The sequence below is a fragment of the Pleurodeles waltl genome, chromosome 3_1 (genome assembly GCF_031143425.1).
Source record: "Pleurodeles waltl isolate 20211129_DDA chromosome 3_1, aPleWal1.hap1.20221129, whole genome shotgun sequence".
Lineage (NCBI taxonomy): Eukaryota > Metazoa > Chordata > Amphibia > Caudata > Salamandridae > Pleurodeles > Pleurodeles waltl.
Genome location: NC_090440.1, coordinates 1,775,225,174 through 1,775,253,161, shown reverse-complemented (window position 1 = coordinate 1,775,253,161; position 27,988 = coordinate 1,775,225,174). Strand labels below are relative to the sequence as shown.

General features: G+C 46.6%; 1 protein-coding gene across 1 annotated transcript in view; it reads right to left on the bottom strand.

Annotated features, from left to right (window-relative positions):
* The window catches only part of CALCRL (calcitonin receptor like receptor), a 286,751-nt gene that overhangs the window by 108,810 nt on the left and 149,953 nt on the right, over positions 1–27,988 (bottom strand). The window contains exons 4-7 of the mRNA XM_069225781.1: positions 24,378–24,488; positions 13,109–13,221; positions 10,261–10,352; positions 7,445–7,571 (exon numbers count right to left, since the gene is read on the bottom strand). Coding sequence (XP_069081882.1) covers positions 7,445–7,571; positions 10,261–10,352; positions 13,109–13,221; positions 24,378–24,488 — 443 coding nt within the window. The remainder of the gene's footprint in view (positions 1–7,444; positions 7,572–10,260; positions 10,353–13,108; positions 13,222–24,377; positions 24,489–27,988) is intronic.

Here is a 27,988-nt window from a genome sequence, read left to right as displayed (position 1 = left end):
AGAAGAGGCTCACAGTGACAACAGCAGCTCTGCACACCTGGATCACAATGACCAACCTGACCCATCTGGGAACTCCGGACAGTCGGTTTCCCTGCCACCGTCCCAAACCACCACTGAGCCTCCCCCTCAGGAAAAACCAGCACAGCACCCACCCAGTGGGCCCATGCCACTGTCCCCAGGACACGCCAATCAGCAGTGTGTCCACCACTACAGGGACCCCAGGCAACCCCACTAACACAGGACGATCAGGGACCTGGGGTCAGTGGCAGTGGGCACACGGTTCAGGGGACAGAGGCACAGGACAACAGGGAAGCTGGGAGGACTGCTGTGTGACAGAGGGAGGATAGGCCCATGGAACCGACCCTCCACAAGGTACTTTCAAACATCATGGGAGCGTACCACCATTCCCAGGAGACCATGGGCCAGGTACTGGCCAAGTTACAGGAGACCCAGCGGCTGCAGGAGGGACAGTACCTGGGGATCAGGGAGGACCTAACAAACATATACACCATCCTGGTCACCATTGCAGGGGTGCTGGCTGACATGGGCAAGACCATGAGGGAGGCAGTGGCACAACAATGGGCGCCTGACACTAGCCAAACCGAGGAACAGCCTTCCACCTCTGCCGGCGCTAGTGGACAGGGGGCCCCGCCACAGGAACAACAGGCTACCAGCAGTCCACCCCCTGCAGAAGGAGAACCACCCCGCAAGTGGTCCCTGCGATCTAGGCAGAAGACAGAGAACATTGCCAAGACCCCCGCCAGGAAATAAGACCCTCTTGATTGTCAGCCTTCCGTCCCACCATGTCACCCTGTCCACCTTGAACTGACATTGCTCCACTTACTATGTCCCCTTGGACAATGCACCTGTGATACCAATAGACTGGACTTTGACTGGACATTCCTCCACCATCACTCCAGCTCCTTGCATATACCCCCATACTTATTGGCACAAAAATAAACTCCCTTGAAACAAATACCATATTGGAGTCAGTGACATGAATCGATAAATGTATTAGTACAACATTATCAAAGCACTGCAATGTATATGTACAGTGAAATGTACAACAGGATGAACTTTGGTGGGCAGCAGTACATATAGCAGGAGCCAGAATGGAGCACACAGATCTGATAATAGAGAATTCAAAGGATACAGTCAGTGTCCATAGACAGAGGGTAAGAAGCTGCCATGTACAATGTCCAAAACATTACTGAAAAGTAAAGTTGAGTTACAGTCTCATACCTATGTGACACTGGAAGTACTGCTGTATAGTGTTTGTTCTGTTGTCCACATCTTCTTCATCTGCCTCCTCTTCCTCACTGTCCATACTCTCCACCGCTGCGGCAAGCCCATCTCCATGCCGATCCTCCTGCAGAAAAGGCACCTCACGTCTCAAAGCCAGGTTATGCAACATACAGCATGCCACGATGATCTGGCACACCTTCTTGGGTCAGTAGTACAAGGATCCACCAGTCAGATGAAGGCACCGGAACCTGGCCTTCAGGAGGCCGAAGGTTATCTCAATAATCCTCCTTGTAAGCCCATGTGCCTCATTGTAATGTTCCTCTGCCCTTGTCCTGGGATTCCTCACTGGGGTCAGTAGCCATGAGAGGTTGGGGTAACCAGAGTGACCTGTAAATATTGAGGGACAACTGTTAGACACACACTAACCCTTAGGGACAACCCCATACCCAGACACCTACTTATAGTGGGTGGGGTCCTTGGGCTCACCTATTAGCCACACCCAGTGCCTCTGGAGTTGGCCCATCACATAAGGGATGCTGCTATTCCTCAAGTAAAAGGCGTCATGCACAAAGCCAGGGTATTTGGCATTCACATGGGAGGTGTACTGGTCCACCAAACACGCCATCTGCACATTCTTCGAGTGATAGCTTTTCCTATTCCTGTAAACCTGCTCATTTCTCCAGGGGGGGGAACAAATTCCACATGTGTATCATCAATGGCACCAATGATGTTGGGGATATGTCTCAGGGCATAGAAGTCAGCTTTCACTGTGGCCAAATCCTCCACCTGGGGGACTACGATGTAGCTGTGCATACGTTTCAGCAGGGCAGACAACACTCTGGTCAACACGTTGGAGAACATTGGCTGAGACATTCCTGATGCCATGGCCACTATAGTTTGAAATGAACCACTTGCCAGGAAATGAAGCACTGACAGAACCTGCACTAGAGGGGGGATTCCTGTGGGCTGGCGGATAGCTGACATCAGGTCTGGCTCCAATTGTGCACACAGCTCTTGAATTGTGCCACGATCAAGTCTGTATGTGAGGATAATGTGTCTGTCCTCCATTGTCGACATGTCCACCAGGGGTCTGTACACCGGAGGATACCGCCATCTCATCGTCTGCCTCAGCGTTTGTAGCCTATGGAGGAGAACGGTGAGCAGAAGGCCATATTTCCACATAGAATGCACAACTGTTGATGAAGTTAGGTCACAAAAGCAGTATGTGAAGTCGAGAGTCAGTTGATGGGCCAATGTCTGCTGTGACGCAGTTAGGTGCCATGTGCCCCCCTGAAATGGCGGCTGCCTGACCTCTGAGGAAGGAAAAGTGGAAATGAGGTAAGTGCGCTGCCATTGTGCGCCGCTGCGGTAGGTGGTCGATGACCGCCATGCAACTTCGCACTGGTTATCATTGGGCCCTTGGGTTCCAGGAGCCAATGGCAATGTACGCCAGCGGTGACGGTACGCACCGCCGCGGACATGACTGCCATTTTCTAACTACTCACTCACTTGCTACCTGACCGTCAACAGGAGAGGACATACACTGCAAGAGCTTCTGTGACCTGAGTCTGGAAGCGACAATGACTACAGTGTCTGGGGAAAGGGCCCCTGCCTTCACTGCGGAGGAGTTGAAGAAACTGGTGGATGGGGTCCTCCCTCAGTACACATTACTCTACGGTCCTCCGGACAAACAGTTGAGTACACTGAGAGCATGATGTGTGGGCAATGCATGTTTTGAGTGGTGTGGATGTAAGCCACATGTTGGGGGGTGCTGAGGCGTCCTGGCCTGAGTGCTGCATGAGACGTGGTCAGTGTATGTGTGTCGGGGCATGGGTGGGAACAGGGGGACAATGAGTATGCTGGTCCGGACGGGTGAGTAATTTCCTTTCCTCCTGCCTTTTCCCTCTAGGTCAGCGCCCACCAGAAAAAGGCTATTTGGCGTGCCATTGCCAAGGAGGTGCAGACCCTGGGGGCCTATCACAGGCAGAGCACCCACTGCCGCAAGAGATGGGAGGACCTGGGCCGCTGGACGAAGAAAACGGCGGAGGCCCAGCAGGGGCTGGCCTCCCAACGTGGAAGGGGTGCCCGTCGCACCATGAACCCCTTGATGTTCCGCATCCTGGTGGTGGCCTATCCGGAGTTGGATGGGTGCTTGAGGGCCTCACAGCAGCCACAACGGGGTGAGTACAGATTCTGATTCCTGACTTTGCGCGCTTTAGGAGTTAGCTGGGTGGGGTATGTGGGCTGTGGGTGACCCTAGGCCAGGGCGATCATGGCAGGGTAGGTCCCTTGTGTGTGGGCTCTGAAGCACTCCAAACCCAATGGTGTAAGTGGGCATATACTACTGGGCAGGGTCCTGTGGGTGTCAGGTGTGCAGATGCTGGTGTTAGCCATTGTACCCCATGGGCTTGTGACTACCTTAGTGACTGGTTGGGCATGGCCTAGTGGATAGGGCTGATCCCTGTGTGTTGTGTACGCCAACAGTAGTGGTGTTGCTAGCATTGACCAACTGTATCCTCTGTCTCCCACCCCTTTTTGTTTTGTCACCCTGTCCTTGTGCGCATTAGCATCATCTGGCGGAGGAGCAGAGGCACTGGTGATGGAGGGAGCTGCATCCCACATGGCCCATGAGGGCGAATCCACTGAGGATGAAGGCACCAGTGGGATAGAGGGTGAGGGGAGCACCACGACGGGGACAGGAGGGGAGACCAGTGACAGCGACTCCTCCTCCGATGGAAGCTCCCTGTCGGTGGCACACACCTCGGTGCCCATCCCAACAACAGGTACAGTCGCCACCCCTCCACCAGTACCGCCCTCCCAGCAGCCCCTCAGCGTGTTTCCCATGCCCGCTCACCCAGGAGGGTGGGCATCTCATTTGCCCCAGGCACCTCAAGCCCTGCCCCAGTCAGCCCTGCTGCCCTCAGTGAGGAGGTTATTGACCTCCTGAGATCCCTCAATGTTGGGCAGTCAACCATTCTGAATGCCATCCAGGGTGTTGAGAAGCATTTGCAACAAACAAATGCATACTTGGAGGGCATTCACTCTGGCGTGGCAGCCCAACAGAGAGCATTTCAGGCTCTGGCCTCAGCACTGATGGCAGCCATTGTCCCTGTGTCTAGCCTCCCCCCTCCAACTTCCTCTACCCAGTCCCAATCCCCTCAACCTCAGCCTATCCCAAGCACACCTTCAGACCAGCATTCACCCAAATCAACACACAAAAGTGGCTTAGGCAAACATAAGCACCACACCTCATCTCACAGGCACTCACACAAGCACCATGCCCATGCAGACACACCAACATCCACTGCCTCCACTGTGTCCCCCTCCTCCTCTTCGTCCACCCCCCTCCCAGTCTTGTCTCCACTCACACCTGCATGCCCTACATCCTCATCCATTACCTCCATCACCAGCACGCCCATCACAACACACCCCTCACGAGCAGTCACCACCCCCACAACATGCACATGTCTCCTGTGTCCTCTCCCAGTGTGTCTGTGACCCCTCCTCCCAAAGTACACAAACACAAGCATCCACCCACCCAACAGCCATCCACCTCACAACAGCATCCAGCCCATGCACCTTCACCCAAACTCAGCAGAAAGACACCTCCTACAACCAGTCCCACTTCCTCCACTCCCAAACTCTTTCCATCTTCCCATCCCAGTGTGTCTAAAAAACGTTTCCTTGCAAACTTTGACCTCTCCCCTACGCTTCCCTCCCCTGTCCTTCCCTTCCGGGCAGGGTGTCAAGATCCCAGGCCAGAACCTCAGTCACCAAGTCGGCATCCGCGGTGGTACCTGAAAGTCGCAGGGATCAAAAGGGGCACCTGTCAGGGCTGCCAGTGTGCCAGCGACCCCTGCAAAGGACCAACCCATTCCGCCACCTGCCAAGGTGAAGAGGGTGCCAGCGAGCAGCACGGCCAAAAAGCACGACCCACCCAGCAAGGCCTCCTCCAAAACTGCATCTGCCAGTGCCTAGGTCCCAGCAGCATCTGGCAAGGTCTCAGCAGCGTCTGGCAAGGTGGGAAAGTGCAAGAAAACCCAAGGCAAGGCACTTCAGGCCTCGGATCCTCCAGGTGAGGGACTGGTGCCCACCATAAGTACTGACAGCCCAGCAACCTGTACTGCGGAAGGCACCGCTGCAGGCACCGCCACCTGCACCGCCATCTGCCCCGCCACAGGCGCCGCCACCTGCACCACCGCTGCCACAACAGCAGTCAGCAGCATCATCCCCAGTGGGCAGCCATACGAGGCTGCAGTAGACGGCCTGGTGTCTCCCTCCACTACTACCAGCACCTGCACCACGGCCTGCACTGGTAACATCTCCACCGCAGACACCGCCGCAAGCACAGCCACCTGTGCCGCCATCTGCACCGCCATCTGCACCGCCACATGCCCAGCCAGCGCCACTACATCTGTCATCAGCAGCATCCACAGTGGGCAGCCGTCCGGAGATGCAGGAGGCGGCCTGGACCCTCCACCCACCACTTGAAGCACCACCACCAGCACCGGCACTACCAGCAGTTTGCAGCCTAAGTCGCTGCAGGATGGAGTGTGGCTCTGCCTCCATGGAGTTTCATGCTACCTGTTCCCTGCACATCTCGTGGCTCAGACACCCAGGTGAGGGAATGGGAATTGCCACACCCCAGGTGCAGCATCACTGGGCACAAGGCCCACTCCAGAACCAGTGGAGATATGCATCCACTATCACTTTCCTAGGCAGGATGAGGCACACTAGTCACAAGGCCCCCTCCAGAACCAGTGGAGATATGCATTCACTATCACTTTCCTTGGCAGGATGGAGCAGACTGGGCACAAGGCCCCCTCCAGAACCAGTGGAGATATGCATCCACTATAATTTTCCTTGGCAGGATGAGGCACACAGGGCACAAGGCCTCCTCCAGAACCAGTGGAACATGTCACCCACAAGAGAGACTGTGGCTTTGCACTCCCCAGGACCAAGCAGTGGGCAAACCACCCACTAGAGAGACTTGAGAGACTGTGGCTTTGCACTCCCAAGGACCAAGCAGTGGGCAAACCACCCACTTGAGAGACTGTGGCCTTGCACTCCCCAGGACCAAGCAGTGGGCAAACCACCCACTTGAGAGACTGTGGCTTTGCACTCCCCAGGATCAAGCAGTGGGCATGTTGCCCCCTCCAGGAGCAGTGGCATAGTACCATCTTCCGGCTGAGGTACCCCTTCCTTTCCCCCTGAGGTGCCTGTGTGTTTCCGACCTGATGGCCCTGCAGTGTTCTCTCCATTTTGAGGCAGGAGTCAAGTGTGGGATTCGCCCATGTTTTTTTGCCCACTGGGCCACAGACATTTGCAAAGGACAGTGTAGGGCTTTCTGTACATATTGTACATATTTGTATATACTGTTGTTTACAATCGTTACTTTTATCTACATATTTCTAAATATCACTATTTGCACTCAATTCCTTTTGTCCTTTTTTCTTCCAGGAGGTTACGGGGTGTAAATGTGATGTTGCTGCATGTTTTTGTGTCTATGGTGCTGTGGGTGAGGGTGGGGGTGGGGGTGTTGCGTGTTGCGTGTTGCGTGTGTGTGTAATTTTTTTTTTCCTCACCCTCTCCCCTGTGTGCTAGGTGCAGTACTCACCGTGCTCGTTGCCGCCGCCTTCTTTGATATTCCTGGTGTATTAGCAGATACACCGGCATCAGCAGGACCTGTAGTTCGGGCTCCATGGCGTCCTGGTTCTTTGTTGAGTGTCGAAAGGTGAGTGGTTCCCCTTCTGTGTACTGTTTCTGCTGTGCTTTTGATGTCGTTGGTACCGCCCTGGAAACGCTGGCGGTTTGGCCTCTCATAATACAGTGGGCGGTACATTGTCTTCCGCCTGTCTGTTGGCTGTGACCGCCGCAGTGTTTGTTGCTACCTCCGTGGCGGTCGGAGTGTTAAAGTAGCTGTCTGTGTTGGCGGTTTCCGCCATGGTCGTGATTTCATTTTTTTCACCGACGGCCTGTTGGTGGTATTACCGCTGCTTTAACATCGATGCCAGGGTTGTAATGAGGGAATATATGTTGCCTAGCATGGTGACTCCTTGTAGGATAGACAAAGTTATAGAATATCCTTGCACTAGTTCACCCTCTACAATAATGGGGCAACCCAAATGTTACACATATTCATCAAATATTAAACACTGCAAACTGTTACAACAATAAAGCGTAATTTAGTGGCACTTACTGGGTTGGTGGCAACTAGTGCTGGATTATTGGCCACTGCTGTAAGTTCAATGATTGTAACAATGGAGTTGCAAACAAAAGAGAAAAACAAATTTTTATGTAGGGTAATCCTCTGGCAGCTCAAACTCCTATGGGAAGAAACCACATAAGGTTAGTACAATTCCATTAACATGCTGCTTTCTAGAAATCATAAACATACAAATTGTTTTGACCCATGCTTTGGTATTTTAAACTATCACAGAAAGCAATACCTTCAAAAACTAAAATATGCCAATGTTTGATCATTAATAGGTCTTCTTAGTTTGATGGTGTAAGCCTAATGCAATCAGTCAATATATGTTTATATGTTCCATTATATGATTTGCAGAGACAAATACCCACCTGTAATGTCAGCTGATTGCCTCCGGCCCTAATCATCATCATTGTACAAAGTCCCATCCATTGTACTCCTATGGACCATTGGACAAACTAATCCCTTTCATCACACAAGTCTTCTTCAACTAAAGTATCAATATATTTGATAAGATAACTCTAAAACATACTCAGACTCTCTCACTGAACTTGCACACGTGCAAGCCTACAGCTTCCGAGAGGTCTTTAGAGGTTATCTTTCTGAATTATTTTTAAACTGGACCAAATAGTGAATTTGCCCTTCTGTCAAGTATGCTGGTGAATACAAACGTTTATATAGTTGTAAAGTAAAAATTCAAGCCTTTCTTGAACATCTCAATATTACTCCCTACACCACAAATGATTATTCATTTGCACTAGCAAGGACCTTTACATGCTCAAGCAGGGAATACAAAAAAGTATGGTGTAAAGAACAAAGAGCTACAAACATACGCTATGATCCTGATTACAAGCTGAGCAGAGTGGAATCTGCATGGAATTCAGCTCCACCCAGTCATTAGTTGACCGGGGTTGCTGTGCCCAGATTAACCACGGGTGGGAACAACTGACCCAATTTTAATGGCCGGAAAAGCTGGCTGATGAAGTCATCTTGTGATTGCCCGCAATGCAACCTGACCCCATTCCTTGGTTCCCACCGACCCCCATCCAAGTCTTTTGGGGATTGGCTTGTAACGAAGCAAAACTGGTGGTGTGTGTTACCGCACATTACCATTATTTACTGATGCGGAGACTGCACACCCTCTGTACCACGCAACACGTAATTACATCCTTTGCACTTCCAATCTTATGCATAAGAATAATGTCCACTCAGCTGGACACATTCACTCTGACATGCACATTTTGTAAAATGTGTTTACCATTTTTGCATTAACCAGGTAAAGGATTGTGAAAAGAGTAGCAGCAGGTGAAGATGTTGAACTCTGCAACTTAGCCACAGGACATCAGTAGAGATGTGTTCGACCAAATTGTGTGAAACATTGCAAATCACATCGCAAATCACTTTTTCTTAGGAAGCATTTCGTAGTTATATTGTGAACCAATACAGTATGACTACAATCTCATAAAAAAGAAAGGAATAAATAGATTTTCAGGATTTAATAGCTTCAATATGCATTTACTATAAACTCGCATAAGAATGAGTGTCATTAATAGATGGGAGATTCTCCTGATTACAGTGAAGACGGTTTTAGCACACTCCACTTCTTTGCCACCTCCTCCCCCACACACCCTGCTAATTTCAGGTGATATGCTGTCAGCATGCATCCTCTTGTGGATAGTGAAAAAGCACTGAAATCTGAGACTATCCCTAAATATTGGGGACAAACGAAATCCATGAATCTTCAATCTCCTCCAAATTATTTCCATTTTCTCCTATCAACCAGGCAGTCTTAATTGTGTCTTATCGTTGTTTTAAGAGCACTTTATGAAGAATCCACTTCCTACACCACTGGCAACTTCTCTAGCTAAAATCCAGACCACTCTCTATACTCAAAGACCCATCACCCTAGTCACTACCAACCCCATGTCCTATGTCCAGATTTTGTGGTTTCAGCCTCCTTGCTCCCTTGTTCTAGAACTTTCTCCCTCTGAATCTGCGAATCAACCTTCCTTGTAGAGTGGCAAAGAAGCCCTCAAGATGGACTTACTGTTTCAAAAAGACCCTCAATACTGGCATCAGACACAGACTGAGCAGCTGCAAGCCCCTTCCTGTTAGCTACACGTATGTACTGGCAGGTTTACACCAATCGCCACATCATTTCAGCTGGCTGGATGTCCCCTCACCTTCTATGACCACAGATAACTAATGTCACAGATCATTTACAATTATGTAAAAATACATTTTCATCATCTGGGATATTTCCCTACCTTGACAACGGAATTCATTAACAATTTTCCAATCTAGTAATGGAACATGCCTTGGCCTATAGCTTCCTTAGTGATATACTCATGTCACTGGCCACCTTTTTTCCTGAAGCTATCAGCAGCTCCAGCGTCCTTTCAGTTAAAAAATGAACCCAAAGGGAGCGAGTCTGGGAGAGTGTAGTATATTGGTGATACCCATCATTGTCCAAGCTATCTAACTCTAAAATTCTTACCATAGGCTATTTTAGCAGTGTGATGTTTTAGCAGCGATTGTTTTGTGAATTAACATATATGGACAAAGAGAATTTGCTATTTGCAGTTTTGACCAAATGTAGTGCGTTCATGGTAAAGGGAGTCACACTACGGTAGATGAATAAAGGAGTTCCTTAGGTAATGGTCGGTCTTTATAGCAATTACACTACACCTTATCCAGGGTTATGTTGATGTCAGTTGCTATTACAATAGGTAATGTAGTACCTGGAAGCAGGAAGATTGTGATTACTTGTTTAGGAACTAAAATGATCTGAAGTAAGGTTTTCTTACTTGAAGTAAAAGAAAATGCCAAGGGAAATCAGAAGAGATGCAATCGACAGTCCATGTCCAATGATGGCCAAATAGTACAGGTTATGTGCCGTCTGCAAGATAATAAATTGACTGTGAAAAACATGTCACTTATACACTTCAGTTCATTTTTTACTCCCCCACAAGTTGTCCCACAGATTTCACTCCCCAGACAACCCAGAAGGGCCAATTCATATTTAATATTTTTATTCACACAGCTATTTGTGTTCTAAAATTGGAACCTCTGCTTTTTAAGATCCTGATGTGGCGCTCATGTACACGACCGGCCCATAGTAAATTATTTTATTTAAACCCATAGAACATGAGAGATGTACACAGTACACAGAAATATCTTGAACACACTACATTCTAATACAGCAATTCAACTGCCATGGTGGAATAGACTATCTACTGCTCAGTTATGTTAATATTGTATATCACCGAGTAATATCCAAAAAAGGAAAATGTATTTATAGGCCCAGATATATATATATTATAATGAATGAAGCAAAACCGAACATATCTGGGTGTATTACTTAGCTATCTGGACTTATTTCGTATGTCACAAAGAAATATGGTAAACTACTATGGGCCTTTTGTACTAAACTCTGTTCTCAAACAAGTATGTGCTAACTATACACTGAAAAAATTTGCTTCATTTTGTGATGCAAGTGATATACTCATCAGTAGCATGCCAACAGGTACATTTACAGGAGTCTCATTTATGTTAATGAAGCAGGGGGCATTTTATGACCCCCACCGAACGAGTGCAAACACAGGGAAGGAGGCCTAGCAGGGACGTTAAGTCTCCCCTCTCTCCCCATTCATGTTCCCTGGATGTCATAATTTTTAATGCAACCCGTGCACCTTAAAGGGACAGGTTCTGCTTTTACAAAAATGTTGAACTGCAGAACACAACAATGGAAGGGGGCGGGCATAAAGTAGCTCCCTGAACCACTGTGCCCCCCTGAGGCAATCTGACACAATAATCAAAGGAGAAGTTGTCCAAGTGGGCAGTGTCCTAATTGAGAAGCAATTACAACCCAAGGGATGTCAGTAGCTGACCAATTGTTTGTGACCATAATTGCAGGATCAAACGATTCATACATTTCATTCTGAATTGCAAACAGAAGGACACCTCTTTCACGTCGTATCCAGTTTGCAATTCAGAATGACATTTGTACATTGTAACAAACTCTTTTGCAGTCAAACTCGTGATTTTATAAACTTCAGACTTTGCGACCATACGAGAGTTTCGTACATTTGGCCCCATTTTGCAAAAATGATTGAAATATAATCTACACAAAGTAAACTTTTCTTGTGTAAAAATAAATTCTGCACCAACAACCCTTACAGTTGGTGACAAATGTGAATCCTGGAATGAGCGATAAAGGCTGAGACATTAGGAGCAATTCTAAGTTGTATGTATTTACTTACATTTTTATGTTAAGTTAATGAAAATACAATTTAGCGTACGATTTGTGGGTTAAAGTAAGGAATTCTGAGCTCAGGGAAGAATTTAAAAAAGCAGGATAGAACTGTCAATACGAGCAGCAATTACAAACAAGCATTTGCAATGCAACGGGTCTCCCATTTCTCAGTTAGAGCTATTAGCAGTTGTAAACGCCCAACGGGACTTTTCTTGCCACATTAAATGAAAAAAAAGAGTGCGATCGCGCTGCTACAGTTCACTCGTAGTGAAACCTATTGGTAAAAGTACAATTATCTACGTAACCGGCAAATGTACAATTAACTATGTAACAGGGTTGATGTCATGGAAAGCGCTTGACTTCTGCCAAGCGAGATCGCGCTGCGAACAAAGATAAAAAGTAGTCCACAAACCCGACGGAAAGCAGCAAGCCTCACTTGTTTTCAGTACTTGGTAGCTGCGCTCGAGGAGAGCTACCCACCGTAAACGGCATGACGTATGCATGCCTTCTACTAATGAAAGCAAGCAGATTTTAAAAGGCAAGCCCACGAACCAATGAAAGACACTGACGTGACATGGACGGGGCTCCAAGCCCTTTTGTAACTCCTAAAGCGTCTCGCAAGCGAAACGCATGCGCAAGCTCATGCGACACAGGCTCGACCCTAAAAAGGAAAATTGGTATAAACAATAAAACTAATAAGGTTCCTGGAAACCACACCCACACAAGTATTACACTATCTAACCCTTGTTATTAATTAGGTTGTAAATTCAGAAGCTGATAGTTGTTGCTTGACTTAAATAATTCATACAGCTGTGGATAAATGACAGAGTAGCATTTGAAAGCAAGTATTGCAAATGGCTCAAATAAAGGGCTACGTGACTACTTTGTAACTAGTCTCTTTCCCTCACAGTAAAGACCATTTACCCGTGTTTAAGAGTGTAAGGTTTATCAGGACTCTTTGTTGCATCTGGATCCGTTTCTAATTTAAGTATCAGTTTTAGAAAACGTTACACATTGCACCACGGTTACTTCTGGTACTGTACAGTTCAGAATAAAATTTAAATATTTTATTATAAAATATCAAGAATGTGGGGGGCATGGATCCTACCCAGAATGTATCAATATGTATCATTTACTGCTACAGCTAAGTCTTTAGGTCCTAAAGTGATGGCAAGTCTCTTGTGGAACGCACTCTTTGCCCTCAGTCGGCTAGCTAAGGTCTTGAAGAACTGCCTCAGATTTGGTACACTACCCAAAAAGCCATAATTATGGCCACAAAAAATATTCTTGCAACCTATGGTAAACGGTTTTCTGGCTTTGATAATGTTTTAACTCTTCATGAATTGAAAACAATATGAAAGGGTTAAAACGAAGCAAACAGCCCCGCAGCGATGTCATACCTTTGCTTTTTCTTGTGTATATGCGTTACACAGGGTGTAATTTGTCCATGTTCTGTTGCTGTCAGGATGTCGAAACCAGTTTCCACTGTTGTCACATATCTTTGTCACTTTTTCTATTAGACGACAAATGGCAAAGAAGAGGGGAAAAAAGTCATTAGCAGGAACACAGATGGGAGCGTACAACAACCCCAGAGCTATAACTGAACAAGTGGATGCCATCTTCACCATCCACTGAATCAATAGTTGGATGCGTAGACCTACGGTACCTATGACTGCCAAATAATGAACTCTGTAGGAATCGGCAAAGAAAAAAACAATACGCCGGTTAAATGTAAGCCATCTCCGTTTTCATACCTTATTTAACTAGTTAACAGTGTCCCTGCTCTGCCTTTCTATATAACCATAGGACTCGGAGGCCGCCATAGGGGCCTTACCCCAACACCGGTCATACACCAACCGACAAGACAGTTTTTGTTTGATGGAAGAAGTATTTATTTTTAAATATACTTTCATAGAAATTCATAAACACAATTCATGTAAGTCGTCATATGCACTTTACTCATCTAAAACATTTCACTGCAAACTTTAATATATATAAACTGCTATAGTCGCTAATTTGTAACCATATAATTTTGACAGGATCCCTTCCTGTCCTGAACCTCCTTTGGACCACACAGGGACTGATTGTCACCTGTATCCTTAGGGGGGCGGTATCCCTGCTTCCTCTGTTCCTTGCCCCCATGTTCAGGGTTCCGCCCCCTCTCCAAACACCAATCAACCAAGGGGTGTACCAGGGCGGCCCAGGGCATGAGCCCCGTGACCACCCCAGTGATCTGGGCTCCCTACCCCCAAACAGGTGTGTCCATCCGCAGGTTGGTCCAGGACTTCAGGATCCTATCTCTCTTGTTATACCGGGGCCCCCCCCTTGGGGTCCCCTCTGTTGCTTCCGGTTACTTTATTCTTTCTTTCTGCGCCCTTCCTCCAAGCCTAATAATAAGGAGAGGGTGGGTGGGAATCGCCAACAGGTCTGCCCGTCCCCGGCCGCCGCGCACGAAGTAAGAAGGCCGAGCCTTCTGGGGGGGGGCGCTTTTATGCCCCCCCACCAGTGCGCGGCGGCCCAAACCGGTCCAGCCCTGCCCCGTCCACCGACGCTCTCCCAGCGTCGAACTTCCGCCCGCGCGTCTCGCGAGACGCGCGAGCGGAAGCCCATGGCCAGCCTGCGCACAACTAGTGCGAGGCTCGGCCCGGCGTCCCCGATCCCTAAGGGGCCGCGCCCCCCCATGTTGGGGGGGGCGCTCTTCCATAGGACTCGGAGGCCGCCATAGGGGCCTTACCCCAACACCGGTCATACACCAACCGACAAGACAGTTTTTGTTTGATGGAAGAAGTATTTATTTTTAAATATACTTTCATAGAAATTCATAAACACAATTCATGTAAGTCGTCATATGCACTTTACTCAACTAAAACATTTCACTGCAAACTTTAATATATATAAACTGCTATAGTCGCTAATTTGTAACCATATAATTTTGACAGGATCCCTTCCTGTCCTGAACCTCCTTTGGACCACACAGGGACTGATTGTCACCTGTATCCTTAGGGGGGCGGTATCCCTGCTTCCTCTGTTCCTTGCCCCCATGTTCAGGGTTCCGCCCCCTCTCCAAACACCAATCAACCAAGGGGTGTACCAGGGCGGCCCAGGGCATGAGCCCCGTGACCACCCCAGTGATCTGGGCTCCCTACCCCCAAACAGGTGTGTCCATCCGCAGGTTGGTCCAGGACTTCAGGATCCTATCTCTCTTGTTATACCGGGGCCCCCCCCTTGGGGTCCCCTCTGTTGCTTCCGGTTACTTTATTCTTTCTTTCTGCGCCACGAGGGCGACCAGGGCCCCAGGGTCCTACGCCCTCCCCACCAGAAAACAAACACTTAGCAAAAAACCACATGTCTGCCATGAATTGGTCAGTACCTGCATCGGATAAATGAACCAAATCCCTATGAAACATTTCAGGACCTTTCAATTGTCTATGTGGGATGTTCCACAAACGGCCTGGACCAGGGCAAAGCTTTGAAATCTCTGCGTTAAGTCGCCTCACTGACACATTGATTGTTCTTGGTTTGATTCCTGGGCCCCATCTTTTCCGTGGCACCATGTGAGACCAGGCGATGGCTGCATGAGGAAATTGCTTAGCAAGCTTTGTTATTTCTAAGAATATCGCCTCTCTGAGGGCTTTTCGACCCAGATGTACCAGGTCATTGCCCCCCAGGTGAATGATGATGAGGTCCGGGGATTGGAGACCTGGACATCCGCGAGCCAAATCAACCAGCTGCTGTAGCTGTTTAATTCCTTTGCCGCCAACCCCGCACCACCTGAAGGCCACGTCTAAGCTTGTCGCCGGATTCGGTTTACGGAGCTGCTGCAACCGGTACGCCGCCCGACGAACGAATGAATGCCCCAGTACCCAAACCACACGCGGAGCCATCTACTGCAATAAAGGGAAAATTGTGTGAGGAATGGTACAGAATGTTAAGATACACCAACAATCCCAATTATACCAGCTCTGGCCTAACGTAACGCTTATAACAGTTAGACGACCATCTGCCAATGGCCTTAACTTCAGAGATGGGCATACCTGCACCCGCAGCTAACGTAGCCGCGCCAATCCTGAACGAGTGAGGAGAGTAACCCCGAGGCTCCAAGCCTGCTGCCTTTAATGATATTTTCATTACCTCTGTAAATTGGTAGCGCGACAGACAGTCCCCATTTGCGTGTATAAATAACGCCGTTGATTTTTCTAAAGGGCGCACCTTTAGATAAGCACCTAGGTTGGCAACCGGACAGATAAGAGACCCCCGCGCTGCCCGAAGATCAATCCTCGCCCCTTTACCTAACTGATCAGTCTTTGATTTGCGCAGCAGTATGGTGGCGGAGTTATTATTGATTATTACATCTGGCCATTGGAGACCCCCTGCATGGTCGTTCTTGGAAGTACCTAACATTTCGCCAATACGGAAGGCCCCATAAAAGGCCACCGAAAAAGCTGATGTGAATAAGGCAGTCTCGAAAGGGGAGGAAGAAACTACAGCAACTGCACCCAGCAATTTTTCTAATACCTGGGGGGTTATAGGCCGCCTAGAGTCTACTTTGGGGCCCTCCGCTTTTGACCACCCCACCAGTGCCTGCTTAATAATAAAGGCATTGAGTTTAGAGTCTTGCCCTCTTAGCTTGGCGAAAAAACGGATGGCTGCCAAGCTGGCCTTGGCGCACGAGACAGGTTTACCATTGCTTTTTAAATGTTGTAAAAAGGCACAGATTGCTTCGGATGAAAACCAATCTGAGGAGTTCACTGATTTCAAAAACAGTCTATAATGCAAGAAGGCCCTTTCGTATGCCCCCTTTGTTCGTGTCGCCAAAGAAGCCCCTACTAGGGCTGACAGCGCGGGACACCAATCTTCCACAGTGATGTTGGAAACTCTGTCATCCTCTCCGACGCCTGAGGGTGGAACCTCTGAAAATCCTGCATTAATGATCGAGACAAAGCATCAGCTGCATTGTTATTTACCCCAGGAACATGTTTCGCCCGGAATGTGATGTTGAGTTTCAAACATTGCAGCACCAGATACTTAAGTAGTCTCAGCACCCATCTGCAGCTAGCTTTTTGTCTATTGATTGACTCCACGACTGCCATGTTGTCTGACCAAAATACTACTGTCTTGTTTCTCAATGCGTCCTCCCATACAGAAACCGCTACAATGATGGGAAATAATTCCAAGAATGCTATGTTTTTGGTGAGCCCCAACTCTACCCAATCAGTTGGCCAATCTGCCCGGCACCATGCAGAACCAAGTATAGCCCCAAAGCCCACACTGCCTGCAGCGTCCGTAAACAGGCCAAGAGAAGGGCTGTCGGCAGGGGGAAGAGGCCAGATCACCGCCCCGTTAAAGTCTTGTAGGAATGCTTCCCACACTCTCAAATCGTCCCTTACTTCCGCAGATAGCCTGGTGTGATGGTGTTTCTCAGTCAACCCTGCCATGGACCTAGCTATGGATCTGGAAAAGGGGCGGGCCATGGGAATAATCCTCAATGCGAAATTCAATTGACCCACCAATACTTGCAATTGGTGCAGGGTGACCTTGGTATGGGATAAGACTGTTCTGATGGACCCCTTAAAAACTTGAAGCTTGTCCAGAGGAAGGCGACACTCCCCCGCTATGGTGTCAATTTCTATGCCCAGGAAAGTGATGCATGTGGAGGGGCCTTCTGTTTTTTCCTGGGCTATTGGGACCCCGAATTCTCCAAACATGGTTGTCAGAGACTGCAGGGCCCAAATGCATTTGTTTGACTCAGGAGGGCCCAACACTAGGAAATCATCCAAATAATGAATAACATTTGCATGACTTGTACGTCTAGTGAAAATCCATTGCAAAGCAGAACTAAACTGTTCGAAATAACTGCAAGACACACTGCATCCCATGGGCATACATTTGTCATAAAAATACTCCCCATTAAATTGGAATCCCAAAAAATGGTAATCTTCAGGGTGAACTGGTAAAAGCCGGAAAGCTGCTTCGATATCTGTTTTTGCTAAGAGCGCACCCCGCCCCAGACCCCTCAGCAACACTAGTGCCTGGTCTACGGTAGCATAACGCACTGAACATAAAGTCGGGTCTATTGCCTCATTCACTGAGGCGCCGCGTGGGGCTGATAGATTATGAATCAATCTGAACTGTCCCGGCTCTTTTTTGGGTACTACTCCTAATGGGGAACAGACAAAATTAACTGTGGGTGGGGAAGTGAAGGGGCCAGCCAGCCTCCCTAGAGCGCGCTCTTTTGCAATTTTCTTAGCCACCACGCCAGGGTTTTTCACGGCAGACATAAGATTTCTGCAGTGACCTAGGGGGGGGACCTGGGATGCTGGAATTCTAAAACCCTGTGAAAAACCTTTAATCAGAAGTTCAGCTGAAGCCTTGACTGGGTAAACTTTCAGCCAAGGCAACAAAAACTCTAAGTGAATGGGAGTCGGCAAGGAAGAACTAGGTACTGGACTTACTCCCTTCCTTAGCTCTGTCCTTTGCTTTTTTAATGCATTTAAATTCGGGGTGAGAGGGGTGCCCACAAAATGCACAGGAGTGCCTGAATTTGCACGTCCCAGGGGGGCGTGAACATACTTTCTTGTTAAACGCCCAGCAAGACCCTTTTTTGTCGCTTGTATACTGTGCTCGAAAGGGCTGCTTGTTGGGTAATTTGTTGTTCACGCACTCCAGCCAAACATTTACTTCAGTCTGATCCCAACCAATTGCTGGATCCTCTACCTTTGCCCACCTGAAATCACGGTCATACTCCAGCCAAGCGTTCCCGCCGTACATATGATGAGCTTTTAAAATTTTGTTTGCATAAAATATCATTGACAGGCCGATGTCAGGCTTCTTTTCCATCATGACTGACATAAACACATTAAAACCGAATAACCAATTTGTAATATTCTCTTCTATCTTAGGTTTTTTATCTGAGTATGCTGAAGTTTTAGCATCTTTATCCTTTGATTCAATTTCCCTTCTCTTAGCCCTTACCAGGCTAAAAATGTCCACAAAATCCCCTTTCCATATTTTCTCTTTGATTTCCGAAGCCACATGTGCAGCTAACTTTCCCGGCCTAGATAGCAATGTGTCTGCCCCCGTGACTTCAGCTGGGGCTGGTGTTACTATGGTGTTACCACCCTGTTCTATGACCTTACCATTTTCTTTTCCACCTGGAGGAGTCTGCAACAGCGGGCCCGGTGCCTGGCTGACACTGGGGCCCGAGGTCGCCACCTGCAATGAAGGAACATTACGCGCTGCTACCAACGCCTCCACCTGGCGCTTAAGTTCAAGTACGGAGTTCTGCAATGGGTCACTAGCCCATGGGGTCGTGGGGGGTGGGGCTGGCACTGGCACAGAGAAATTGGCCAACATCTGTGATACTGACACCAAAGTTTGAGTTGTCAGGTCCTGGGATGCCCCTGAATGGGCCCCCGCCGCCTGCCCCTGCTCTGTGACTGCGCCAACCCCTAGAGCCACTCCCTGCGCAATGGGTAATGGTTGCGTGGGTACATCCTTGGCTGGTGCTGCTAATGCTGCTACAGAACGCCGTATATCCGCCAGCATAGCTTCCACACCTCCCGCCGGGCCCGTGCTAGGCGACCTTACCCCTGCGTGATGCCCAGCAATTTCTTCAGAAGGCGCCGCCGCTGCAATACTGGGGGCCACCACTGTGACTAACTCAACCACAGGGGGAGGGGGGGCCAAAACTGCCTGAGGCGTAGGCTGTTGAACTACCACCCCCCCAGTCTGTTTTTTATTCCTACGCTTAACTGGAGGAAAAGCAACTGTCTGCGGCGTAGGCTGTTGAACTACCGCCCCCCCAGTCTGTTTTTTATTCCTACGCTTAACTGGAGGAAAAGCTGCAGGCGGTGCTACATTCGCACGGCGCGGGCGGGAAGCGCCTACCTCACCGTCATCTCCATCTGAAGGAGCAGCCTCCCCTTCTGAATCCCCGCCCCCTAACTTAGCTAGGACCAATTTTAGCAATTGGGCAAGATCAGGATCTGTGGCCTTCCTCTTACCTCCTCTCGCCCTATTAGTTGCCATAATGCTAATATTAGGTAAACAAGTTGCAAGCAGTGGTAAGACAAATTTCTCAATTAATTAACGCAAATGAATAATCCGTTAGCCCAATACCAACGTCACTTTTTGCAAAATTAAGTGGATAACAATCCTAGGACACTGACGCGCAATGCACCCTTAACACATTCAGATCAGTGACAAAATTACCCACCTAATGAATAGTCCGTTAGCCCAATGCCAACATCACTATTTGCAAAACACAGTGGATAACAGTCTTAGGACACTGACGCGCAATGCACCATTAACACATTCAGATTAGTGACAAAATTACCCACCTACTAATTCCACAATTATATGTGTAAATAAGCACTTTCAACAACTGATATGGCCCCCTTTCGCTTTACCACAAAGCTAACTATAATTGGGAGGAGAACAATATCTGTACCCTTAATACTTTTTTCCCCTGCACCACAGCCCTCTCCCACGTGGCACACAAAATTTTTAAACATTTAAAACAGAGAGAAACTTTTTAACTAATTGACCTGGGGTGTAAACCCCAAGCAGGTGAGAGTGCGCACAGAACAACCTCCTAACTACGGAGTCAGCCTCCGTGCGCTCACTCACCTCGCTTTCCTTTGCTTGCTGACGAAGTCGCTCCCCTGCGCCTGCCGCTACACGACCAATTTTTATGCACCCGACTCTACGAGGTCGCTCCCCTGCTATCTGATCCTCAGGGACCCTCTGATTCTTTGTCCACGACAAGGATTCCAGAACCCTGCTTCTCTCGAAGCAATTGTCCTCGACCTCGCCGCCGCGTTCCTAGGTCCTCTGGAATCTGGAATCAATCGCCAACAGGTCTGCCCGTCCCCGGCCGCCGCGCACGAAGTAAGAAGGCCGAGCCTTCTGGGGGGGGCGCTTTTATGCCCCCCCACCAGTGCGCGGCGGCCCAAACCGGTCCAGCCCTGCCCCGTCCACCGACGCTCTCCCAGCGTCGAACTTCCGCCCGCGCGTCTCGCGAGACGCGCGAGCGGAAGCCCATGGCCAGCCTGCGCACAACTAGTGCGAGGCTCGGCCCCGGCGTCCCCGATCCCTAAGGGGCCGCGCCCCCCATGTTGGGGGGGGGGGGCGCTCTTCCATATGTGCTGCTCTCCGCCTATACCACTGATTATGTGATACGTTTATAATCAGAGATCTTTAAATGTATTTGCTAAATTTATTTATCAGGGCTGTAGTGATCATAAATGTTTGCTGCGCTATTCCAGTTTAAAAGGGCTGATGGTTGCATCGGGGCTATGTGCGAGTCCTTTAAGGACGAGAGCCTCCATTACAAACTGTAGAAAATTACCCAGAGAACAATGTAAGATTAGGACAGGAAAATTCACACAAGAAAATCCACTCGAGACAAGGTTCAAATCGCAAAACATAAAGGCTTATTAACAACCGAAGATCATTACAGAAGGCAAAAGATAATGGCTAGTCATTGTTCAAAATATGTAAATGCAAATAAGCATTGGCAGCAGAAATCAAACCCAGAGCTAGATGAAAGCCAGTACTGAATACCCTCCAGCATAGAGGAAAAACGAAACCAAAGAACAATATGTCGTAGAGATGCTCAGAATAGGGAGGAGAAGGCAATCATGGAAATTATTATTTTAAGTGCAGATTGATAAACAGACTAACATAGAGTCTGCACTCTAAAAGGGCTGGAGGAAGACCTAGTCAGCATCCCAAATTACAACTTTTTATACAGTTCTCTGCAAAGAAACCACACAGTTACTATGGTGTCGGGAGAAAGTTCCTAAACCAATTATTAAACAGCAAATGCATCACATGGTACAGGTAGCTCCTGAGCCACTTCTAATTAATAAGCCTGTATTGTATATTACATGGCAAACAATAACATTCAGAACTATGGCACTATCTCCGTTTAGTAGAAAAAATGCTCTTTTATTAATACATATAAGCTCCATCCTGCTGGAAAGAATATTAGGAGTACAAGAGAACAATTTCTGCAACGTTTGCAATCAGGACACCATCAAGTTAACTCAAATGTGTACGTTTAATACAAAGTCACATTTAAATCTCTCATTACACAGGTAGGGAAAGAGGAACAGCTGAGTGCAGGGTGCACTGAAATGAAGATTGAAAACATGAGTATGCTAATAGCCCCATAATAACCAACGTAACCATTTCTCCATGTTAGAGTCAATGCAAACAGTTCAAACGTGTCTCATTAATGTCAGCATTATTCTGCAGATTTTTGTTTTTAAAATTGTCTCCCGTAATATTACTACTGCAAAGATATGACAGTAATGTGAAAGGAAAGGAAATTATGATGTAATTTGCTGCATGTCAGATCAATAAGAAAACAAAATGAATAGGGTGCACTACCATGATGTCTGCAGGCCATTCATGACCTAATGAGATATACTGCCACTGCCAACATTGCTAAACGTATTTGTTAAAACAATAGTTGTGTAACTATTGGCAACTACAATTTCTTTGAAAACCGATCCTACACATCATACTCTTGCGTCCTTGCCATCTTGAAATCTTCCCAAATGTAAGTGGCTAAAGTATAGTCATTAATTAGGGAACACGCCTTCCACCTGTATAAGGCATGAAAATCCTTGAAGTGGCTAATACAAAATTGTCCAGGTCCTGAGAGTGTTCATAAGTCTCATCTTGATGCTGAACATACTGTTGAATGGTGCTCCAAGCATTGTATGGAAGCATCGAACCTCTGAAGGTTAACTTAAACGCCCACATACTTGCTTCAAAATATGTAACTCGCATAATATCAGCCCTGTCGTTACTAGCACCATAGAGTCACTCTACGATAGCGCAAGCAATCCCTTATTCACATACGTGACTGTGCATCTCTCTGCCTTTGCAGATGTGCCCTTCTATGCCATCTGCCCTGTCACTCAGAGTGCCACATTTCCATAACATAACATAATGGGAACAGCAGAAGTCAGTCTCAGCAGTAACCGGAGCTGTGAAGAAATGCAGTTCCACAATGATGTACACCAATTGGTTGACGAGTTCTCTGGGACATGAAGGTACTGTTCTCCTGGGCCAAAAAATCTGGTCTCTCCTTCATACCAGTTCTACCATTTACTGGATACCAAACAGGCAGTCAATGTACCTCAAACCTGCTCTTTTAGGAAATTTAGTAAAGACTGCTATGAAATATCAAGCGTTCAAGAAGAGGTGAGTATAGGGTCCCCAACATTCCAGGATGCAGGCCCAACATGTAAGAGAGCATATTATGTAGGCTTCCCACCTTCACATTCCTAGTGGCAACATAGGTTTACTACATTTTCACTAACATTAACAGACATTGATCGATGATCTTCTGAAACTTTTTGGGCCAAAGTAGCTCCCCTAATGGCAGAGATAGCCATTTTGGTGGCGAAGCCTCCTCCACCCTGTTGGACAACCCTAGATATGGCAGATTGTCAACCACTGCCATGGTGCAGATTATAAATCTGTGCAGATGGCAGACTGAAAATTGTCCATCCAAAATCAACATCAGGGTTCTAGTTGCTTGCTCAGGTTGACATTATCCCTTTCTTTATTCTTGGTTTCTCTCTAGTTTATGCTCTCGATCCTTCTCTTGCCCTCTCTCAATGTATTCATTTTTCTGGCATAACCATTAATTTCTGTACTGCTCTCTTTTTCTTTATATCTCCCTCTCTATTTCGCAATCACCATTTCTTTAGCCTCTCTCTTGCCTTGTCTGTCTGCTTATCTTCCTGTTTCTCATCATTTCTTATTTTCTTTCTTTTTCCATCACCTCCCTCTTTTATTCCTTCTTTTCGCTATCATTTTCACATGTAATATTGTTACCTAATGCACCGCTTACTTTTATACGTTTGCTGCCAGTATTACAGTCTTGAAATAAATTTAAGTGACAAAAATGTTGACAGCAAAGGACACTCTCTTTAATGAAATAAGGAAAACTAATTTTGCTGGGTTTTCTAAAGGCTGCAACGATCTTTGTATCTTCAGCTCTTCTTCAGCTTCCAATGCTTTTTCTTCCAATTGCTTTTGTTCTCTTGGTAAGCAGCTTTTAGCGCAGTGCAACGTCTCATCCACTACTGTTCCTATCAGTCCTTTCACTGTAAGAGTGTGATTTCAAAACTCTCCTGCTCTTACATTCTTAGATTATTGACCCCATCCATTTAGTGCGCTTTATTACTCTGCCCATACTCTGTGTCACCCAGTATTTAATTTGTTGAAGAATGAAGACAGGTGCCCAAAGATTTTCTCAGGAGCTTGTCACTGGTGCTGCTGGGTCATCCAAGGCTGCCTAATTTTGAATCCACCAAATGACTCTTTCTTACATCGCCCTACACTCACCATCTGTTGAACTCACTCTTGCAGGTTCTTTTGCATCCTTCCTTTTCCCATGTACAAGGTTCCCTATCTCTCATCCTCCATCTTTCACTGGGAGTGTCTTAACTCACTAGGAATCCTCAACTTTGCTTCACCTGTTAATCCCCATAAATTTCAGGACTGGTAAATGCCCTTAACTCTGCTAGACTACTCAAAAATATTTTATTTCGGAAACACGATAAGAGTGCTAGAAAGAAACGTTTCTAGATGATTAAAAACAAATTCGCACCAGAAAACGAACAGGTGAATTTTGTATATGTTTACCTGATGGGTCAAAGTCCTGAAAGTAATCAGGACACCTCTGCACTGATACAGTTGCCGCAGTAACATCATCCCAACACAGCCAGCCATCCCAGGTTCTGTTGCAAAAGGCACCTGGAGAAGTTCATAGAAAGAAGCAAACAAAATATATTACTTCAGTGTCACCACAATCATTCACCAGACTATGATCTACAATATCACACAGGGCAAACACTACATTGTACAACGTTTTTTTTTCTTCCATGCTCTGTTTTGGTACAATTGTGTTGTGGCTACTTTTCTCATCACTATGTCGACGTTTATTGGAAAGGAGTCAAACTACTTGCTTAATAAACATTATTACTAATAACATTTGGCTGCTTTCTTGCCTGTTCTCCCTTGCGAAATCAGAGTTGACTTTGTTTAGTCATTGCAGGTCCCCTGACAAAGCTGCTATAGTGTTGTGGGTTACTTGGACAGAGGCCATGTGTCCTGGTTTGATAAATATACGAGTTGGAATAACTTTAGTGGTACAGTGACAGTACCATGGGCTCTAATGCAATCAAGGAAAGTGGCCCTTGACTCCCATACTTGGGAAGTAAAAGAGCGCAAAACGTGGGGTGAAGTGGGCTCTTCACATCCCTGTGTACTATTGGTAGCTGCTCTCCTGAAAAACTTGTGAACACCCCACACTCCTAAGAAGATTCCTCAGAGGCACATGAATATACAACTTTATGTCTCCTTGACACTGGGAACCCAACAATGAACTCACAGTCACAAGAGTAGCATAATATGTGCCATCTTTAGCTGCAAGCAAAGCCCGACCTGTGCAAAGATCCTTCCAGTGAGTTTCTGAGCAGCAGGAACCTTTGCTGATGAATCTGAGCTGCTACTGCCATGGAATACCTACTCCACTATAAATTGTATCTTGTGTTAACCCTTGCCTTGTAGCTGCTGGTGGGCACATACATCCTTAGCTTTAAAGGAATATCCCAGCTAATTAGTTCAATTGAAAAAAGTATCCGCAGTAGAGACCCCTGTATGTATTTGGGTCCATAGTTCAAAATGTAACTGAGCTCTTTGGATACGATGTTAAAATAGTTACCATATGCCTCAGTGGTCCCAAAGATGCTTCACTCTTGGACTTTCATTTAAAAAATCATTGATTTCTGGTGTGCTAGTTCAATTGGATCAAGTGAAGTGCACCAGGACTACAACTCCCAGAATACTTTACACTGTTAAACAAAAACTCAGGGCAAGAGCACCACGTCCTTAGTGACATGAAACCACCTGGTAACCTAATGTTAAAATCAACTCTGTGAGGCATGACAACCAATTCAACACATTCTCCTTTTCAATACTTTGGTTTATTTGCTTCAGACCTCGAGTCACACATGCAGGCAGCTTCTGTTCTGTTGCAAGCATCTCATCAGTGTACCTAAAAGATTCAGTTGTACAGTACTGTCGTAATCGCGACTGGGCATCGCAAGAGTAAGCATAAGGTTGCTTCTTTTTTAAATGACAGTAAACAGCAGTACCTGACATATGAGCCTAGGTAAGTGAAAGGCTACTTTAGCAGAATGAACCCAAAAGGCTACTAGAAGCTTAGAATCCCATTTTATGTCTTTGCTGCAGCTTGAGCTCCCCGATCAGGGGGCACTTTCTTCATTTAAATGATCAGGAGCCTCTATCTGAAGCTGATAGAGATACCTTCAAAGAGGCTCACGCCTGAATAATCTGATCTCAGACACTATGACTGTCAGACACTAAACCAAGATATCTGCATTCATGATTAATTCTGTGCCAAATCTGACAGAGGTCATTGAAATGTCTCCAGCTCCTTTAAAGCTGGTCCATTTGTTCACTTACCCCCAAAGGTTAGCAGGAAGGGGATATCACAGTGTGACACAGAAATGAAATCTCGCTGCTTTCCTAAGTGGTCTGTAATTTCATCACTGCATTCTCACTGGTATTGATCACAGGGACCTGCCTCAGAACTTACTGGCTATTAGATAAACAATAGTTATTGCTTTCTCTTTAAAGGTAGCTTGACGTATCCAAGGACAGTTGATATTGACTTGCACCTGGTGGTGCCCAACGCGGAAAGCCACGTGCTCCGAATATGGAATCAATGTGCTACACGGATTCACTAATGAACAAGGACAGGGCTTTTGCACATAAGACGGAGGGAAGTATATCACACACCGACTGTCTACATAATGTGTTCAGGTTTAATTAAATCTGAAAGTACGACCTTTGAGGGATATTTGTATTTGTTGACCTTCTCTGGTAAAAATACTGTACATGGGAGTACATAAAATTATACATATAGTAATAACGTAGATATGAATAACAACAAAAACAAGAGTTTGGGCTAAACTGAGGCGACTAAAACATTTAAAGTTGATTAGAACACACAAAGTTCAAATCGATAAAGTGCTACACTTCGCCCTGCTGACGCCAGCTGTACAGCATAAATTTTAGGACATCCTAATTCCTCACTTCTCATCTCTATTTCTCATTCTTCATCCCAACTTGCAATCTCTGCTTCTCATCCATCATCCCTACTTCTCATCCATCATTCCTACTTCTTATCCATCATACATCATCCCTATTTCTCATCCATACTCTTATGCATCATCCAATATGCCTACTTCTCATCCATGATTCATCACGTCTATTTCTCAGTCCCACTTCTCATGAATCATGCATTATCCCTACTTCTCATCCATCTTCCATCCTTCCCTTTCTCATACCTCATCCATCATCCCTATTCCTCATCCATCATGCATACTCATCATTCATCATTCCTCAGTCTACACACACATTTTCAGTTTTGTGAAACAGGCATCAGCCAATCAGAGTTATGAGAGAGCGCTGCATTCTGTTTCACTGAAAACAAGCCTTTTCATTGCATGTGCTGGATGAAGATGGAGGAGAGGAAATACAACTGCATATTTGCTTCCAGTGAATTCAAGGGCTCTGCTAGTTTGGGGAAGACAATGAGCCTTTGGCTTGGGCAATAAATCAGCTCTTGGAGAAAGGGGTATAAGCTTCATTGAAAACCTTTCTGGTTTCAGTTTCAGATATATGAAAGAAAATGTTTAAAATCAACACTGAAGACAGTGCAATCCAATTCAATTCATTGAAACCTTTTCTGGTTTCATTTTTATTTCTAAGAAAATGTTTAAATCTGAGGCTGCATTTGGCTATGAGAGCTGTTATTTTTTCTTTTCTTGCAGTTCGCAGATTTCAGGCCCGGTTGAGCATCAGTTGTATGTGAAACCAGGAAGAACAAGGCCTGAACAAAGGGAAAGTTCAAGGTAAGTGCAGAGTCAATGAAAATAAAAGCTTGCATGCCTTTTAAAATTTACAAAGCCTTAATGTCAGCAGCATACACTGTCGGCTTACATGTATTATTTTCTCAAAAAACATGTATTTTTTTTTTCTTAATGTATTTACAGTCAACATTGTGGTCAGGGAGAATGTTAGCAAATTAGGGAAACTCTCAACTTCATGGTTCCCTTTTTCATGTTAAAACACTCCATCTGAAAGGTGTTTTGATCTCTTAATCCCTAATTGCCACATAGTGTTTTTCTTTTTAAGTACAACATGTTGAAAGACTATTTGTAATG